This window comes from Eubalaena glacialis, chromosome 13 (genome assembly GCF_028564815.1).
Source record: "Eubalaena glacialis isolate mEubGla1 chromosome 13, mEubGla1.1.hap2.+ XY, whole genome shotgun sequence".
NCBI classification, from domain to species: domain Eukaryota; kingdom Metazoa; phylum Chordata; class Mammalia; order Artiodactyla; family Balaenidae; genus Eubalaena; species Eubalaena glacialis.
In genome coordinates this window covers 49932359-49952423 of record NC_083728.1, presented here as the reverse complement: position 1 = coordinate 49952423, position 20065 = coordinate 49932359, and the positions used below count along the sequence as shown (strand labels likewise).

General features: G+C 51.8%; 1 protein-coding gene across 2 annotated transcripts; it reads right to left on the bottom strand.

Moving 5' to 3' along the window:
• Positions 1–2550: 2550 nt before the first annotated feature.
• On the bottom strand, positions 2551–11972 carry VSX1 (visual system homeobox 1). Of its 2 annotated transcripts, XM_061209516.1 has the most exons (5): positions 11549–11972; positions 9218–9296; positions 8686–8809; positions 7683–7863; positions 6199–6488 (listed from the first exon to the last, which is right to left on the bottom strand). In XM_061209516.1, the coding sequence occupies exons 1-5, from the start codon at positions 11970–11972 to the stop codon at positions 6199–6201; spliced, it is 1098 nt and encodes a 365-aa protein (XP_061065499.1). The 2 variants fall into 2 exon arrangements, with proteins under 2 accessions (XP_061065500.1, XP_061065499.1); XM_061209517.1 differs by lacking the exons at positions 6199–6488; positions 7683–7863 and adding an exon at positions 2551–2565.
• Between the last annotated feature and the right edge of the window lie 8093 nt (positions 11973–20065).

The following is a 20065-nucleotide window of genomic DNA, read 5'->3' as shown; positions in this document are numbered from 1 at the left end:
GGGGGTCCTAAAGAAATTAAACAGAGCCCAACCCTGAAGGCACCAGCTGAGAATCCAGGAGGGTGTGTGTGGATTCAGCAGGGGCCCAATGAATCTGAATTGATTGATTGATGATTATGGATTGATTGAATGGGAAGATGAGGGATAGAAAACAAAACAATCAAATTTCTCATACCCAGTGCCCATTTTGACAAACTTTAAAGCTGGCCAACACTGCCACCTGGCGATGGATTCTGCCTTTAACTTTAAAGTTGCTTCAGGACCAGTGGACAGGAAGAACACAGCATGGGCCTCGAAGCCACGTCTCCATCAAGGGAAGTTCAGGAGTATCTCCTGAACAATGAGGCCCTCAGACAGTCTTTGTCTCTCTAGCGAATTGATCAACGAAGGCTAGTTGCACCCAGAGCAGCCCTGAACTTGAGGGACAGACACTCTGGGGAAGGAGAGGAGAGATCTAGTGTACACGGCAGAGAGAGATTAAGGTGGTGGACTGGGCATAGGGAATAACGGGAATTATTTATTTTAAATGATGATAAATTGAGAAAAGATGAGGCCTTTGTGTCTGAGTCCGTGTGGGCTCCTATAACAAAGTATCATAAACTGGGCAGTTTAACCACAGAAAGGGTGGCTAACGAGACAGTTACATGACTGTAGACATTTCAAAGGGGAGACCACCACAGCCGGTGACTCAGTGGGTGGGTTGGAAGGATGGGTAGAAAAACAAATTCCTCTACACAACCGTGTTCAAGCTGTGCTTTTAGATGTCTGACCCGCAAGTCAGGCCAGAGCACAGCCACATGCCTGCCAACAGGTGGCGCCAGCATGTTATTGGTGATGATTTATTTATTTATCCATTTATTTTGATGGAAAGGGCGAAAAGGCAGCCAGCCTTGGATGAATTTTTAAGAAGTGGAGAGGATCCAAAGAAGTCAGAACGAAACCATGGGTCCCTACTGTTCCCTTTTGATAGATACCTTTTTTTTTTGGCTGCGTTGGGTCTTCATTGCTGCACGCAGGCTTTCTCTAGTTGCCACAAGTAGGGTCTACTCTTCATTGTGGTGTGCGGGCTTCTTATTGCGGTGGCTTCTCTTGTTCCAGAGCACGGGCTCTAGGCGCGCGGGCTTCAGTAGTGTGGCACATGGCCTTAGTTGCTCCGTGGCATGTGGGATGTTCCCGGACCAGGGCTCGAATCTGTGTCCTTTGCATTAGCAGTCAGATTCTTAACCACTGTGCTACCAGGGAAATCCCTTGATAGATACCTTGTGTGGAAGCCTTAACTTGGAGGATGCTTCTGTAAGAACAGCTTTGCGTGCCTTTCCTTGGGCCCGGATGTCATGGGTGTGGTTCTGCTCTCACCAGCCGGGTAATAGATTTGGGAAAGAATACAATACACTTGGGAGATCAGTGCTTTCTGTCCTAAGGTTGTTGAGCCTTTTGCATCATCAGGGAGCCCTGCACGTGGGGCATACACTAACAGGGACCATCAGTGGTGACAGGGACACAGCACGCTTATTTTGGGCAGAACACAGCTGTGTGAGAAACTCCCCAGAGGAGCAAACTTTGGCAATATTAGAGGGTGTAGATGAAGGTGGTCATGCATCAAAACAGGGTATGGAGCAGCCTGTGGGGTCCCTGATAAAATCCTGTGAACGGGACCTGGATGAGCAGAAGTTAACATTGGAAAACAGAGAGTTTTACAGTAATTCTCTGAGAGCAGGTCTCCCTAGAGCTATATCCAGGACAAAATCCTTGGTCCCATTCCCAGGATTCTGAAACCTTTGCAATCCCTACTCAGCTTCCAAAGTGAGGCTCTAAGAATCCCAAAAGCAATATCAGATCAATGGCCTGGGGTTTTTTGGCTGCCATTACACGTGTGTCAAATCATCACATGGTACACCTCAAACTTACACAATGGTATATCAATCAATTATATCTCAATCAAGCTGGAAAAACAGAGATAAGGGGTCTGATGGTGTATGCATCTTCATCTCAAATGGTTCAGAAAAATATAATGTGTGGACAGAGAGATGAGATGATAGATGGATGGAAAGAGGGGCTGAGGCTTGGTAAGCCTCGCTGAAGAAAGACCCACAAAACTGTGAGCAAAATAAAATGGTTGTTTTGAACCACAGCCTTGGGGCAACTGAAGCATCTTCTAGACCCAAACATCTAAAAGCTTTATAGTTCTGCCTTTCACATTTGTCTAATCCGCCTGGACATATTTTCCTGTGAGGTGTGAAACTGATGTCCATTTCATTTTTCCCCATTTGGATAAACAATTGTCCCAATAACGTATCAAAAAGTGAGCCCTTTCCTTCGTGGCCGGCCTTGCCACCTCTGTATCCGCACGCGCGTATGCTCCCTGCTCTTGGGTCTGTCTGCTTCCCCAGCCAGCACTCTCAGGCCTGACCATACAGCTTCACCCAAGTGTCCACATGTGGCAGAGCAAGTCGCCGCCTCCGTCTGCTTCAAGGCTGGCTTAGCTCTTCTGGCCCTGAGCCTTATAAACTTGAGAATCAGCTTAGCAAGTTCACTTAATTTCTCTGCAGCTCAGTTTCTCACCTGCTGTGAGAATAAAAAAAGACAGTATGGACATGATTTGTAGACCACAGAGAATGACAGTTTTAGTTTATTGTATTTATACTGGTAAACTTAAGAAAACGACACTGATTGCTATATCTTGTTCTTCTGTCATTTCTGAAAATATCTCCTGGAGTCACGCATGTTTCTCAGGCACTGATGTGCTTCTCCTGTCACCAAAGCGCAGCAGGGGTGACACTGGTTCATAGTAGGAATCTGTCCAAATTGGCCTTGCTAAAATTATAATTTTTAAAAAATCTCCTTTTAGGCTTTTATAGCCACATTTCAGCTGGAAAGCAATTTTGAAAGCTGGAAACAATTCAGTCCTGCTGTCAGTGGTCAGATTCCAATTTGCTGCATGATTTGAGTAAGGGTTGAAGGGGACTGTGTGTTTCCTGTCAAGTTGGCACTTGTGTTGACCTGACAGGAGACGAAGGCAAAATACGGACTCTATCATTAAACGTTTTCATTGTATTTTTAAATGAGATTTTGCCCTGTGTGTGCTTAGCCCTAAATTGAGAAAGAGGAATTTCTATTTTAATAATACTATTAATATTAATAATCACTATTTTATTATATTTTTACATACTAACTTTACAAAACTTAGAAAATATGAAAAAAAGACCAAAAGTATCCATTTACCCATGATCCAAAAATAAATGCTCTGAACGTTTCAAAGGAATTTCATGTGCCTTCTTTTCTCCTTTTTTAGTGTCGCATATACTATTTCACATCCTGCCTGTGGCCAGCCTGTCCCTTGGCTGGTCAGCGGCCACTCCTTTTTCTTCTTTGCTGGAAGGAGCCCAATTATACTTACTTTTAGGGCAAGAGGAGCTTCGGGACCGCAGGTGAATTTTTGGTCTAAGCCCAACGAGGAATTCTGCCCCCTTGACTCACGATTGGTTTAGGCCCGAGAGTGACAGCAGTTCTGACCAATGGGGAGTGAGGAAGCCTGCCGAGCGCCCAGCACCTCGGCCTGGACAAACAGGGCAGGCAAAGGAGGCAGAAGGACAGCCCCTACCTGGGTCCCCCAGCTGCTGGAAGGCCCAGCCCAGATTTAAGTTCACTGGACAGCGCACGGTTGTCCGCATTGGGCACGTCCCTTTCTTGCGCCCGGCGGCCCCCAGGGGGAGTTCTGCTGTGCCCCTGGAGCTCTTGTTAAACGCTGTTTGCACAGTGTTCCAACCGGTTATTATCCCATGATTTACTTAGTGGATCCCATGTTGTTAAATAATGATGATGACAAGTGTTCTCATTGGGGTCTTGATACTAACGGGAATGCCAGTAATAGTGTAACAATAGTATTTATTTTGCTCGTTCTCTACCATGCTGGAAACCGAGGTAAGCACTTTACTCACGTCCTTCCATTTAATCTCCACGAAAACAAGGGTGTTTTATTATGATCCCCATTTTATGATTGAAAAAACTGAGACATTAGTGTTCTTATGCATTTAAAATGGTCTATATTACTGGTTCTAGTCCCTTTCTCTTTTGCCTCTTCCTGTTTTCTCCTTTTTTAGATAATTTTGCCTAGAAATTTGTCCACTATTTGTATGGTTCTATGGCAGTTAAGTTTCTTTATTTCATTTTTATTCTGCTTTACATATTTTTTTCTACTTGTATCCTTTTTTGGGTTCTTTTAGGAGTTTTCAATCAGCAACTTTTTTATATAATTATGTTTAATTTTTTTTTAATTTTTAAAATTTATTTTTGGCTGCGTTGGGTCTTCGTTGCTGCGCACGGGTTTTCTCTAGTTGTGGTGAGCGGGGGCTACTCTTCACTGCGGTGCGCGGGCTTCTCATTGCGGTGGCTTCTCTTGTTGCGGAGCACGGGCTCTAGGCACGCGGGTTTCAGTAGTTGTGGCTCGTGGGCTCAGTAGTTGTGGCGCACGGGCTTAGTTGCTCCATGGCATGTGGGATGTTCCCGGATCAGGGCTTGAACCCGTGTCTCCTGCATTGGCAGGCGGATTCTTAACCACTGCGCCACCAGGGAAGCCCCCACTCGGCAACATTTCATGAACATCTTTCCACGTAAGTATGCCTCATTGTTATCATTTTTAGTGGCTGCGTAATATTTTATTTTATGAGTGTGCTGTATGTAAGTTGCACAGGTTACTAGCTCCCTCTCCCAAACTCAACCCTGGATAAACTAGGAAGAGAGACGGAGGCAAGAATCTGAGAACCGGCCTGAGGCAGCAGAGGGTCCAGAACAGGTGTGGCCACATCGCTCAGGGCCTGCTCTGCGGGTCCAGCGGGAGAGAGAGAAAGCGACCTCCAGATTCTTCCCAGCACCTGCCCTCCCACCGTCAGCCCCAGGCTTCAGCTGAGATCTTGGTGCCAGAATGAATGAGAGAAGGTGGGGCTCATTGTTAGCTGCTGTTGCTGCAGTAAGGATAGGTGACATTTAATTTTCACAATAGTCTGGGACAATCACAGGATGAGAGAAACAGACCAAAGGAAGGAAACTGTGTTTTCTTATCCGGAGAGACGGGAGAGCTAGGCCCAGCCCGAAGGGCGGCGGTGCCCATTCCCAGAGGAAGCCACCTGCTTAGGGGGTCCTCACCCTTCTTCCCACGCCTTCTTCTTCAAGAAGAGCCGTGTTTCCCCCTCAGCCTCCCCATCAACAAGGTGCAAGCTCTAGGCTCTGAACTCAGAAAAGAGAGTTAGACACCAACACTGCCCCATAGGAGTTTACAGAGCAACGCAGGGTAAGTGCTGCAGCCTGAGCGTGAAGCGCTTGGGGTATAATGTTTCCGGGCTAATGGAGGCACCCTCGGCAGGGGCAGCAGGAGGTGCACGTGCAGACAGAGGGGATGTGTGAGACACGAGCACACCACAAAATGTTTATTTTTAAATAATAAATAAAGGAAAGGAAATACAGGCAAGGAAACATTCACGAAATCAAGTCACTAAAGTGCTCTCAAACATAAATTTTAAAAAACCAAGAAGCCTGGTCTGAACTTAAAACACTGTTTATAGATATTCAACAGTTGTTCAGATATGGTCCTGTGCTGTTTCAGAAGGGAAGGGAGAGAGGGCTTTCTTGGTGGAAGAGTTCCACAGACCCGATCAAATGACACTCAGGAGGACATAGAATCATTGCCTAACAAGAAAATGAAAATGTCCAAAGCCAAGTTCAAGGTAAAGATGTTATGTTTCATTCATATGAGGTCTGCATGAAGTCTTCAGTATTTATGAAGATATATGATTCTCTGTAGGTTAAATAATTTTGCATTTTTGGATTCAGAGTAAGGACAGCAGACTTAACCTGTGAGTCTACACAGTATATTGAACCAAATCTTGGGATGTCTGGTAGTGAAAATGGGTTTTGGACTTAAAATCCTCCCTCCTCAAGTTCTACAGAAGAGAATAAAAGTTTTACACCAAATTAACTGATTCATGTGCCTTTAAGGAATGGTTTCCATTCTAGAATGAAATGGAATTTTCCATAAGTCACCATTTGTCTTCTTAAAGCAAGTGGCATTACATTTCATCCTGACACCAGAAGAAGAAAATCCAACTGAGAGTATTTGTCTTCAACAACTTTTGTCTTTTGAAAAAAGCTGGTGAGGAATGTGCACATTTCCAGCCTTTGGTGGGGGAGGGGGGACCTGCAGCCTCATAAGGCCCCCTCCTTCCCTGGCTGGAGCCCCTCTAGCCCCTCAGTGTCTGAACATCCTTGGGCACCAGACCCTTGCTGCGCTCTCTTGGTCTCCTGACGTGTGGTGCTGGAGAGATCAATGGCCACGTCTTCCAAGCCGCTCTCAGGGCTGCCTTCCTCCAAGCCCCTCTGGGGTCCTGCCTGATGTGGGCTAGAACCTTCCTTGAGATGGTCAGAGCCCCAGAGTCCTGCCAGCTTTTCTTCACTTTCTGCTTTCCTTATCATCCCTGTGGATTTTTTATGCATCCCTTGCAAAAAAGGAAAATAAATAAAAACAAATATCTCTAAATACAGCAATTAAGTAAATTTCTTCCATGTCACTGTTCTCTAAATCCCATTAGAATTTCCCTTATTGGTACCTGTCTTGGGGCCTGCAGGAGAGTCTCGTAGGTAACTCTCAACATCAGGGGTTGTAGACTGGTGTCTGCCAGCTGGACACAGCCAGCAAAGTGCCTTGTTTGGATGACATGGTGATTTTTAAATTTTTATTTTAAAACTTGTTGGCAACATTTTAAAATCAGGAGATTTACATCAAAAGTCAAACTTCCAGGTTCTCTCAAAAAGTCAGATGTCTGGCAGCACGAGGCCCAGTTTCTTGTTCGGCCACAGACCTGCGGACTCAGTAAGCCCCACCCCACCTGCTCGTGTAAACTCAGAGGGGTGGGCCCGGTTACCTGCCTAAAGTTCCCTCCAGGCTCTCCAACCCTTGAGGGCAAAGACGATTGGTTTCTCCAGTCCTGGCATAGTGTCCGGTGGGTAGGGGTTCAAAAAGTGTTTGCTGAACAAAAACCCTCCTCCTCCCCAGCCTAAAATGCCCCCTCGGCCCCCTAATCCTAATCTCACACCCTGCCCAGCGTGCTGTCTGTCACTCATTCCTCCAAGCCCGAGTGTCTCTGGTAACAGCCAACAGACCAGTAAGGGTGCCAGCTCCTCAGAATGCCCAGCCTCAAAGCTTGGACCTCACCAGTGCAGACTGTTCCAGCACCAAAAACTAGGGGACAGAACAGCTACGCGGCAGATTATTAATGGCCGAGCCAGGACCAGGAACTGGACCTCCTGAGCCCAGGGTGCAAGGGGTTAACAGTCTGCAGGTTCACTGTCTGCGCCTTCCCGCTTCCTATTACCATGAGCTCTGAACTGTATGGTTTCCAAAACCTCTAACAGCTCTCAACATTTGGGAAACATATTTCATATAATGAAAGTGTGTCATTCCACTCATAAAACCAGGGCCTGATTGGACCTGTCTACATACTGCCTACATAGTTCCAATGAAAAATAAGGCAACTGATCAAAGTCCAAGCCTTGTAATTAATTAAAAATCGGATGTGATATTCTGGGCCTGAATCTGAGTAAATTTACATTGCTTGGCTTGGCAATGGCCACCGGGCATGGGGACCCCCAACATCTCTGGCAGGGCACGGCCACAGGACCCTCTTCCTTACCCAGGAGCCAGGGCACACAGGAGCCCAGCAGGCCGCCCTCCGCGGAGCCGAGGACTGAGTCGGGCAGCGGGATGCAGTGTCGCACCATCGCCCCGTAGAGCCCGTACTCAGCCATCACGCTGCTGCCGTCCCAGCGCTTCTCCCGCTTCCGCCACTTGGCCCGCCGGTTTTGAAACCAGACCTGGATTGAGGCGGGAGGGGAAGCAGAAGGGCTTACGGGAGGAGACCCCAGCGCCGAGGGGCACAGGTGCACCCTCCCCGGGGGCACCTGGGACCCAGGCCTTTCTCGTGGCTCGCAGGACTGGTCGTGCTGGGTGATCGGGACCAGTTTCCACCGAGGTTTCCACGGAGTCAGGGATGACAAAACAAAATCAGAGTATCCCACAGTGTGTAAAGAAGTCGATTTTACACTGATGGGAGCAGTTCACCAGGGCAATGGTCTCTTCTAACCTCGGTTGTTGGATTGCTTTATCTTAATAATAGTGTCGAATATTGTTAAGCTGTTTAAAAAGAATGAGTGAGTGGCATACCTTCTGACCTGGTGAGGATGTGCTGTCAGCACAGAGGCTGAGGCACACACAGGACGGCTTTCTGTAAAGACAAAGACCAATCCTGTGTGCCTGTGAGTGCGTGTTCCAGGGCCAGATGTGCATATGGCATGGGGGCGGTGTGCAGAAAGGCCTCGTCAGGCTATTTACACTGGTTTCTTTGAGGGCTTGCAATGGAGTGATAGTCATTTTTTCATTGATATCTTGACATAGTTTCTAGATGCAGCACACACTGTGTAATTTTTAAGAATGATTTAATAAAAGGAAAAAAGGCTTGAAGGTTACAGGGGTCATCCTCTCTAAATGAACACAAAGGAAGGCTCTGGCATCTAAGTGACCTTCGGTTTGGGTGCGGAGGGGGAAGTGCTGGGCTGTTTAGAGGTGGCTATGGGCTGACTCATTGCGTGTAAGGACAGCATGTTCTCTGTGGTGTCTCTGGGTGGTGGGACCTGCACCTGTATTCGGTCTTCGGGGAGTTCAGTCTTCACGGCCAGCATTTCCCGGGCATACACATCAGGGTAGTGGGCCTCGCTGAAGGCCTTCTCCAGCTCTTCCAGCTGGTGGGCGGTGAAGACGGTTCTGGAGGGAGGCCCGAACACACACATGGGCACATGTCCGCAGGAGGCTGCAAGGCTTCCAGCCTCAGAGGACCCCATGCCTGGCCCCTCTTTGTCCACTTCATGAAAACTGGATGCCCCACCTCTGAATGATTAGCCTCTGGAAAGTCCACAATTTAGTTCAAACCAAACAAAGTTCTTTAGGTCTTTTTTTCTCCTCAATGAATTCCATCAACTCATTCTAAGAAGACCCATTTTAAAGGCCCACGAAATTGTGTCTTTAAAATGCTACAAAGGCTGACCTGCAGCCCCCTGGGAACTGCAGAATTACATTCCCAAATGGCTACTGAGCCCTTCCCGCTGCTGCCCTAATGCAGGGCCAGCTGGTTCTCAGGCACTGTGTCCCAAGGAAAGGGGTGAGGGCAGGTACCTATGCCTCCGCTTCTTCCTCTTGCCGGGGGCGGGGGACGCCTTCAGGTCACTCCTGTCTTCAGATGGGCTGTCCTCATCTGTTAGCACAAGGAGAGAGGGAGGACTTTAAAGGTGAGCATATTTTTCACTTTGTTTTCTGGATTTTGCTTTGAGGATTGACGCTATGAACCTGTTGGGGATGTGAATATTTACAAGCTCGCATTTTTCACACCATGCGCCAGGTGCTGAGCTTAGCACTGCTCATGCATTATCACCGTTATTCTCCATAAATTAAAAGAACTCCAAGGCAGCTGCTATTATTATTTTCTTTTTACAGAGGAGGAAACCAAGGCACAGAGAGATTAAGTAACTTGCCCAAGATCACACAGGTAGTCAACAGTGAGGTTGGGATTCAAACCCCAGACTGTGTGAAGCTAAAGCTACATGAACACTAATTGCATTTCCTGTCCCTTCAGCTGCCAAATTCATCCACTTCCTTCTGCCTCTGTCTCACCTTCCTCATCTTAACCAAAACACCAACATTTCTTAAAGGGAGGACGGAGGTTTGTGACATCAGACCCTCATCAGAGCTGGCCCCCTGCCCTGCTGTACCGATTCCAAACCTCTGGAAGTGGGGTCTGGGAAATTCATTCTTGGCGAGTGTGCCCAGATGATTCATAGATGGCAGGTGAAATAATTTTAAGAACCCACTCCACTATACTTTATCTTTTGAAATCCATTATATCAAAAGATCTAGGTTGAAAGGAAGGTTAGAAGACCAAACTATTGTCAGGTTCATTGTTAAAAAGCATATTTGCTTCAAAACACTAAAAAGTGAATTAAGAAATGCAAAAATAGTAAAATAATGTCAGTTTTACTCCTATATCAATTACTTCACCAGAAAAATTGGATTATAATATTTTGCTATCCATGCTGTCCAATCTGGTATACCAATAGATATATAAGGTTATTGAGACGTGAAATGTGGCCAATCTGAATTGAGACCAGCTGTAAATGTGAAATAGTCAGTGGATTTTGAAGACAATAACCCCAAAAGTAAAATATTAATAATTTTTATATTGAGTACATGTAAAATGACAATGTTTTGTATGTATTGGATTAAATAAGATAGAGTATTTAAATTTGTTTCAACTATTTATTTTTCCTTTTTAACGTGGCTTTGAGAAACTTTCGTTACTCGCAGTCACATGATGTTTCTACTGGACAGTGTTGGTCTTGGTCTTGAGAAACGCCCTCACAGACTAGGATGCAGTTGCATTTTGCCTTTAGTTTTATGGTCCTCACACAGAAGGAGCCCATCCTATGAAGGTGGTTCCTGCATTTTTAGTGAAACAACTAATAGTGGGGTTCATTTGATCTTACCTAGACACTCATGAAACAAAGTCCTTTTAGAGCTGGGTGGACACTGGCCTGCCTGCTGATTCCGCCTGCTTACTTTTTTTTTTTTTTGCCGTGCTGCGGGGCATGCAGGATCTTAGTTGTTCCCGGACCACCGTACCCCCTTCAGTGGAAGCGCGGAGTCTTAACCACTGGACCGCCAGGGAAGTCCCCCACCTGCTTCCTTTAATCAGCAGTGGAGATCACTGCACTCTATCTGCCTCGCTGCCTGGATGCTCAGCTCTGCGGTCCGCTGCATAGTTTCTCTCCGTCCACCTCTTCTCGTGTAATTCTCCGTTCTCTTCCCCCACCCCCCAAACCTCTCGATTTCTCGGCCCTGTCTTTGTAGATTTCCACTGCTCCCTTCCGCTCCCCACAATCCACCCCGACTTCTCTGAGGAGCTGAGCACAGCTACCATAAGACGGGCGAGCTTGCTTCTCACGTGCTGGAAGGAGGGGAGAAGCGCGGTACCCAGACTCGCTTTTCAACACAGGGAGGAGGACAGCTCCAGGCCTCCGCCCCGCGCTCTCCAAGAGCCGGACAATTCGTCAATCAATTCAGCGAACCCTCCAGCTCTGGCGGGCACCGGGTTCTGTGCCACTGACAAACGAGGCAGGCCCAGGCCTCCCGCCCTCCGCCGTTCCCAGAGGCCGAGCCTCGCGCGGGCGCGGGGGAAAGGCCCCCGGAGACCGCGGCCGGGTCGCTGAGACCCCAGGGCGGGTCCGGACCGGGTGGTGGTGGTGTCCGCGGGGCAGCGGCCACCAGACCCGGAGGAGAGGCCAGGGGCAGAGGGCGCGGCTGCGAGAATGCGTTCCCCGGCGAGGCCACGCTCTGGGGTCCCAACTTCCCTAGATCTGGGGGGCTGCGTTGGGCTTGGCGGGGCCCCGGAGTGTCACCCTGCGCGCCCGAGCCGAGGGAAGGGACAGGAGCGGCACGGACTGGCCTCCTTACCGGACGTCGAGACGCTCTCGCTGCGCTTCTGGCGGGCGGCCGGGGTCGGCGGGCGGCCGGGGACTTGCGGGGCGCTGGGCTCAGGCCCCTCGGGCGGCAGGAAGGGCACGTCTGCGAGGAGCAGGCAGGGCGCCCGGGCGGCCGCAGGGGGCTGCGCGCCGAAGCCGCAGAGGAGGCCGAGCCCCAGCGGGAGGGCCCCGCGCGCCAGGCAGGAGCCCCAGAGCCCTGGACCCGCGCAGGGCGCGGCCGCGGGGCCTTCGCAGCCGGATCCCGGCCCGGGGCCAGCAGGTGCGGGCAGCTCAGCCTCCAGACCCAGCAGGTCGGTGATGGCAAAGCCCCGGGGGCGCGAGCCGGTGGGCGGGCCTCCGGGCACCAGTGCCCTGCTCCTGGCACGTCCGTCGGAAAGCGCGTCCCGGCCGGTCATGGCTTCTCAGGCGGCGAGGCTGGACCCTCTCTCGGTCACCTTTGCAGAGGGAGCGCAGCTCTGAGGACGATTTATACAGTCGGGCGCCAGGAGGGCTCCAATCAGCGGGGCGCGGATGCGTCACGCCTTGGACCCCGCGAGATGGGGACGCCACCAGTCTCCCTCCCTTCGGTCGCCGCCCTCCCAGCTGTGGTCCCCTCAATCAGCTCCCTCTCTCCTCTCCTTTCCAGTTGTCCCCCTGCCCACCCCCACTCCCGTTCTCGGTGGGAGGAAAATAGGCAGCAGACAACTCTATTCCTAAAATAGAGTCATCCCCTCCCTAAACCTCTACTCTGAAAGCCTCAGGTTCCAGATCCTGATTCTCTTCTCTCCCCTTCCCGATACTCCGGCGGAGGCCCCGCTTGCAGCCTCCCTGAAGCCTCCCTCCCCACATCCAGTCGCCCATTAAGACCAAGGCCCCATTCCCAGCCACACTCTCAACACTACCACCAATATGACCCCCTCCAGCCTTCCAACGCCACCGCCGGAGGCAAGGCCTTCCCCGAAAATCCCCAAGGGGAAAGGAGTGGAAAACGTTCATTTAACCCGTGACCACTCCACCTCCAGCCAAACCCACCCCAGCGTTCTAATGGCCGAGCCGTCGGGGTCGCAAAATTCACACACTGAAGGAGCTTAAGAAGGAGAAGTAGAGAGAGGCGGGAGCGGCCAGGCCGGGCCAGGGCGTCGGAGAAGGGCGCCAGGTTTTGCAAACTGCATTACAGGAGGTCCAGTGAAATCAGAATTTCAGACGAACTGTGATTCTTTTAAATTATAAGTATGTTCCAGTATTTTATCTGGCGACCCCTAAATGGGGATGGTAAATTGGAAAATAGGGCCTGTCTACTGGGACCCACCCCTCTTCACGGAGGCTAACAAATTATTGTCAGATTTTATGACTATTTGAAGAAAGCCTGATTTTCACGTGCAGCGCCCATATTTGTTCAAGTTGGCGCGAAACGAAACACGTGGGTAAACCTCTCCTGGCTCGCACTCCGAAAATTTGAGCCCACCCAACCTGAATCGCTCGGAGCCCTGAGCCCACCCTTCTCCAACGCGGAACCCGGGAAGCAGAATCTCTCAGTCCCGCCCCTGAGGGCGAGCGGCCAGGCGGGCGCCCAGCGAGGGGTGCAGCAGCTCTCACAGCGCTGCGCGGACGCCCCACGGGTCTCTGCGCGCACCATCCAGCACAGCCAGAGCCGGAGTCGGACCCCCAGCCGAGCCGGGACGAGCCGGAGCCCGAGCCGAACCGGAACCCGAGCCGAGGAGGAACCCGAGCTGGAGCCGAACCCGGCAAACCTACAGCTACAGCTGGCTGCGCCTCGGGGTGGGTCCTCTGCAAACCTGAGGATTAAACGAGGGGCTTCCGATAAAGATAATTACAAGAGGCTGCGCATTAACTTTTCATTATTAAAAGAAGACCCAAATCTCCCCCTCGCAAGCTGTTCCCGGGATTAGCAAAACAATAACTTTCCTTTGGGATAATTGTCCTTTGAGTCGCTCGGGGTCGGGGGCGGCTTTAGGCGCCAGCGTCGTTTTTGGCTCCGCCAGGAATTTCTCCCTAAATTTATCTCTGGGTTTAGGGGAAGGTGTTAGGGGTACAGGACCCAGCCAAGATGCTCTGGCTCTTGGCCCGGCAGAGCAGAAGTTTGTAAATCAGAATTTGGGGCCGCAGTTAAGGAAGACAGCTAACGATGCACACATTTGCAGACGTCCGGAGCAGGCAGGCTGGACAATCGGCCTTGAGGTGGCCCCGCCTGGGGCATTTGCAGGGGCCGGTCTCAGAGGCAGACGTGTGCGCCGCACCTGCAGCTTGGAGGGCCGACGGCGCCCCCTCGCCTGGGTCCGGGTCTCGAAGTTTCTGTCCCCCAGCCTCTGTCAGAGGAGGCCTCGAGTAGATGGTCAGGGACCCAGAGGTACCAAAAGGCCATCCGGGAGGAGGCCAACTTCGACAGAACCACACGGTGACGGCCACTCAGTGCCAACAGCACACCGGTTTCCAACCCCTTCGGAAGGATATTATAAAACCCATTTTGCAGATGAGAGAACCTGAGGTGTATTAACCTGCTCACACCTGACACGGAGAGAGAAATCGGGAGAGCAAAGCGAAGCAGAGAGAGACCCCAAGAGCCCCGAGGTTGGAGCTATAAGGGGACCTTGCAATTCCTGGACAGAAGAGTCACTGCCTCCTCCTCCGGCCACACCTGCAGGAAGGGGCCCGCGGGAGGGACCAGGATGGAGGGAGAGCTGAACCCCGGGCGCCTTCCTTTCCGCGGCGTGGCGGCGGCGGGAGCGCGGCGCGGGCGGGCATTCTCACTGCCCCCTCCCGGGTAAGAAGCGCCCCGCCCCGCTACGCTAATCCGCGCCACCACTGACACCCCTAGCTCCTGCGGGGGATCGCGGGTCCACTCGCGCCCCTCGACTCTGCGGGATCGGCTCAGAAGACCCCACCCCTGGGGAGCCGGCGAGCGCTCTGCCCAGCGTCCGCCCAGTGGCGGAAGCGCGTCCGGTGCTTTAGGAGACTTGGAAATGGAGCGAGCCGGCTCCGAGCCCACCCACGTTCCGCGCGTCCCTCCGGGCGCCCGGGCGGTTGCCGAGTCTACGCAAGTGGGCGACAGCGTCGGGGAACCCCTCGGCCGCCAGCGGGGTGGAAGGTAGGCTCCTCCCAGCCGCCCTCCCAACATATACAAATCTGCGGACAGAGCCAGAGCCCTCTAGCGCGTCCCCGCCTGGGTCAACCCCCGGAGTCGTTTTGGAACCCTAAATCCGTTAAGGGGTCCGGATCTGCCTTCATCAACCAGGATTATCTGGGATTTAACTAATCAGTAAAGGTTTCTCCGCTCAATATTTTCCAGGGAAGGTTTCCAGCCCCTGTCTGTGGCCAGCCACGAATGTGCTCTCCGCTTCCTTCGTTCTCCCTGCCTGGACGCGTCCCGGCTCCTCGCCACGCCAGGCTGAGGCTGGCCGCGGTGTAAGTGGCTCAACGACAGCCGGCTCGGGCTTTTCGGAGCCGCCCCCGGCCAGGCAGGTAGTATAAAGCGCAGATGCGCTAGGAGTGGGATGCGCACCGCGAATAAAGAGCATCGCGTGTGTCTGCACGTTTGAACCCTAGGGCTCTGCTCCTCTGGATTTTCCTCCCGCCTCTGTCTGCTCCTTCTCGGTTGCTTTTGTGTCCCCTTTAAAGGCTGTTGTAGCAGATGCTGTTTTGCCCTGTCCACATCTGTGCCCTGACCATTCTGCCTGCAGCCTGCAGGGCCTCCAGTGCCCAGGGCCCACGTCTTTGCCTGGGGGCTTTCTCTGGTCTGCAGAGTCCTCTGGCCAGAGGGGCCAAGGAGTACATGCCCTGAGAAGCCGAGGACCAAAGAAGGCAGGAGTCGGAGTATAAACACGGCCCCAGGTCTTCAGTGGGATAACAGGCCTTCCAGAAGTCCCCAACCGGGTTTGCTCAAGTTATCACTAATTATCACATCCCATATTGCTTTCTTCCTAAGTGCTATGGGTGCCCCACCCAGAGCCCTTTTCCTGGGCTCTTGCACCGCCCCCCACCCCATCCCTACGCCACCCAGTCCCACACCTCACACCCCACCCCAATGTAGGCTCTTGCCCCTAATCAGGAGAACTGCCCTCTGCTGACAAAAGCCTCTAACCCAGGCCACACCCACACCCACACCCACACCCACATACACAACGGTTGATCGACTGATATGACTTGGTAGGAGGCTGCCCCCTTACCCTCGGAGGGACAATTGTGCAGAGCCGTCTCTGCTTCAAACCCCTTTCGGCTCACGGGTCAGGCCAAGGCTCATCTGGACCCAAGTGTTCATCTTCGTCCACCCTTTCCCTTCTCTCTGGCCCCCTCACTGCTGAATTCCCCCTCCCTCCCCCCATAAAGCTCATGCATCCAGACCGTGCTTTGGGCTCTGCTTCTAGAGACCTGTTCCTGTCTCACTGTTGAACTCCCCTACTGGCATTGCCTGAAATCCCCTCCCAGATAAATGACTTATTCTGGAGGCTCAGAGCCCACTCTGGGTTTTGTACAGGAGTAGTGGTGAGTGTCCAGTGGCTACTCTGCACTCCCTGACGCTTCCCCACTGTTCCCTGCATAATTTGGCCTCGTTCACAGATGCCTGGCCTGCCATGGCCCTGCTCTTTTTCTCCAAACTCTCATCAGTCTGGGGGAAAAAAAAACTGATGCCATCCTGTAAACTTCTTTGCAGCATGAATTGGCTGGCTGTGGTTCCTATGGTTTGCATTCAAGAACGCTGTCTTGGGCACTGGGCTTCCTTCCACCTCTGGTGTCTCCCAGACCATCTTTGTGCCCCTTCCCACGCCCCCAGCAATCCGTCTTTATTCCACAGCCACAGTGACCCTGCCATGGAGACCCAGTCCAAAGGGCTCCTTTGGCTGAGTCCTTCCCAGATTTCCCCTCACCCAGCCGTAAAAATCTCTTCTGGGCCAGGTGCTGTGCTAAGCGCTAGACACACATCAATTAATTTAATACTTGTGACAACCCTAACGAGGGAGGCCTATTATTATCCCCACTTTGTGGTTGAGAAAACTGAGGGGCAGAGCTGCAACTAGCCTGGCAGGCCTTGGAGAGGTCGGGACCCAAAGCCTGACTGTCGGGCCTGAAGCAGCAAAGTCACGATGGGGAAAATGACAATGTCAGGCGTTCCCTACACTCTTCTGAGGTTCAGCATTGGTTTTATTTTTAATTTCTAGGTGCTGAGGGCCTATAAAGCCCTCAATCTTGCACTGCTCCAGGTGCTATCAGTCAGCGGTGTTGTGGGCTTGAGGCAGATTTCTGCAGGAGGCTCGGGTGCCCATGCTCGGTCTCTTCTCTTTAGGTCCTGAGATAACAGGGAAACCCCAAGTAGGAACCCAGGTAACGCTTTGGCCCCCGGGACCATATTTCCCTTCTTCCTTCCCTGACCTCCACCCATCTCTGTCCTCTTTCCTCTCCCCACCCCCTTCCTCCCCAGCTCCTCCTTCACTTCAGCCCATCAAAAGAGCTCATGACCACACTCCTCAAGTCCCATCTGTAAGTCCAACGAACCCCAAGACCAAATGAAATTCAGGAGAGAGCACGGTACCCAGCACCAAGCGGGGATCCCTGAGCAGAGGAAGACTCCCGGAAGGCCTGCATGGCCTCCCCGAGGGGACAGGGACCTGCAGATGGAAGCAGGTGTGTTGCTTGGGCATCAGCAGGGTGGGGGGTGGTGACAATAGGCTATGTCGGCCAACAGTGTCAAGTGTTAGGTCATCTACGGGCAATTGAGAAAACTATCTAACAGCAAATAACATGCTTTTAGCCAGTTCGCAGTGGCAGTGAATACACGATCACCGCCCTGACTCACACGTAGCCACCCAGGCTCTTGGCCAGGGTGAGACGTGTTCTCCCGGGGAGGCGGGGCTGCAGGTTCCTCACCGGAGACACAGGCGCCTCCCACCTGAAGGAGGTCCTCCCTCGCCCCACTGCGCTCAGCTCCTGCCCGCTCCCCCCAACGCACCTCCACGATTGTAATTACTTATTTGCCTGCTGGTTTACTGCGCTTTACCTGGCCCCCTAATCAGACCCCGAAGCTGGCACTGTCTGCTGGCTGCCCACCAGCCCAGCTCACCTGCAGCACCTGTAGACAGTTCCCAAACACACCTCAACACCTGCCGCTCTGCCTGACGATGTTCACAGGCCCCGGGAGTGCACCGGCCGGGCCTGGGGGCCTGGGGAGGTAACGCCCGCAGCAGCAACCCTCCAAGGACGACTGGGAGTTGGTGGGTAAATACCCCAGCATCCTTGTCAGTTTGGGTTCCTTGTCAGCTGAGATGGGTTCCGCAAAGTCGCTCCCAGCACCCGGTCAGGACGGAGACCCGCAAACCCCACTCATTATCACCGCCTTTCCTGTGTCCTGCCCCCTCATCAGGGCTGCCTAGTTTCACCTTCCAGGCGAACTATTTCACCCAATCCCCGTCCTCAGGGTCTGCTTTGGGGGGACCCACCCCTAGACAATCGGTAAGCTCCACAAGACAAGGGCCGGGCCGTCCTGGCGCCCGTGGGCCCGGCATCCCGCGCACAGCCAGGATTTGTTGAGGGAAGGAATCCGCGGCGGATGGACGTGACCTTCAGCGGCGCGGCACTGCCTCGGTACTTCGCCTCGAGAGCCCCTCCCCCACTCCCAAGGCCAGTTCGGAGGAAGGTGGGCTGAGAGCACGGCTCCTCCCGCGCAACCCGAGGGCTGGAGGGGCAGGAAGGAGCCCCACATCCGAACCACAGCCCAGCCCTCCGACCGGCCGTCCCATCGCAGGGATGGGCTGCGCGTTTTATTCCTGCCTGGTGCCTCTTTTTACAAAGCTGTTTGGTTCACTGCTTCCAGCAAAGGTTTTGAGATGTGTACTGCAGAGCAGCCACCCTGCAGCTGTGTTTCGTTCGCGTGGGGTTTTCACTGGTGAAGGCTGAAGGCCGTGGGGCCGAGGCCGGGGTGGGGGCGGGGACCGCGGGGACCTGGCGGAGCCGGCCATCTGCGCGCAGGGCCGGGACCGTGCGCTCGGCTGACCGGGTCTGACTGAGGAATCCTGCTCGTTCTGGCTCATTCCCCCCAAACACGCTAATTAATGGCACCCGCAAATCAGCGGGCGGAATCCTCATTAAAGAGTGGAGGAGGAAGCGGGAAAGGAGAAGGTACGACTGAAAATCCACCGTCGCGGGCGCTGGCCGCCGCGCCGTAGTTAAACAGCTTCCTGAGCGCAACAAAGATGCCTCTGTTCAGAGGGCAGCTCCCCAGAGAGAGGAAACGGCAAACACTGGGACACTTCATTCGTAAAGCACAATTACCGGCAAGGCTTTCAAATACCCAAGGGGAAGAGCCTTCCTAGCGGTTTCTGCTCCTGGTCCTCTCGCGCTTGGAGGGACACTCCTCGCTTGCTGGGAGCTCGCTGTGATTCCCCGGCCCGAGGTCCCCTGCATTTCATTTGTTCTGAGAAATTATCAGATTTTATCCTTTTTAATATTGCCACTCCTCAGTTATGTTAGTAGGGCGATGCTGAGAATGAGTTAGGAAGTATTCCCTGTGCGTCTATCTTCTGAAAGAGATTGAAGAGAATCAGTATACATTCCTCCTTAAGTGTTTGATAGAAATCGGCACTGAACCCATTGGGCCTGCTCCTTTCTGTTTGGGAAGGATATTAATTGCCGATTCAATTTATTTGACAGATATAGGGCAATTCAGATTGTTCATTTCCTCTGGTATGAGTTTTGGCAGATTATGCCTCTCAAAAAATTGATCCAGGGAATTCCCTGGCAGTCCAGTGGTTAGGACTCTGCGCTTTCACTGCTGAGGGCACGGGTTCCATCCCTGGTGGGGGAACTAAGATCTGCAAGCAGTGCAGCACAGCCAAACAAAAAAAAGTTAATTTAAAAAAATTGATCCTTTTCATCTACGTTATCAAACTTGCGGGCATAGAGTTGCCATAGTATTCTTTTATTATCCTTTTAATATCCATGGGATCTATAGTGATGTTCCCCTCTTTTATTTATGATATTAGTAATTTGTGTCCTCTCTCTTTTTCTTAGTTCACCTGCCAAAGTCTTATTGAGTTTATTGATCTTTTCAAAGAACTGGCTTTTGGTTTCATTGGTTTTCTCTATTGATTTCCTGTTTTCAGTTTCATTGACATTTTTTTCTTGAGCAAGCTGTCATCTGTTAGATGAATTAAGAATTTTTTTAATGAAAGTTTTTATTTTACCTTCACTTCTTTGATACTCTTCCTTTCTTTATGTAGAGCCAAGTTTCTGACCTGTATCATTTTCCTTCTCTCTAAAGAATTTCTTTAACATTACCTTGCAAGGTAGGTCTACTGGCAATAAATTTCCTTAGTTTTTGTTTGTCTGTGTTTGTTTTATTTCTCCTTCATTTTTGAAGGATAATTTCACAGGGTACAGAACTCTAGGTTGGTAGGGTTTTTTCTCTCAACACTTTAAATATTTCACTCCACTCTCTTCTTGCTTGCATGGTTTCTGGGTAGAAGTTGGATGTAATTCTTAACTTTGCTCCTCTATTGGT

Excerpts from the sequence above, each read along its gene's own strand:
- VSX1 (XM_061209516.1), bottom strand. The coding sequence starts at position 11,972 with ATGACCGGCCGGGACGCGCTTTCCGACGGACGTGCCAGGAGCAGGGCA. Across the intron at positions 9,297-11,548 it reads CGAGAGCGTCTCGACGTCCG|ATGAGGACAGCCCATCTGAA; the intron begins GTAAGGAGGCCA and ends TTGTGCTAACAG. Across the intron at positions 6,489-7,682 it reads CTGTGTGCCCTGGCTCCTGG|GGATGCATAAAAAATCCACA; the intron begins GTAAGGAAGAGG and ends CTTTTTTGCAAG.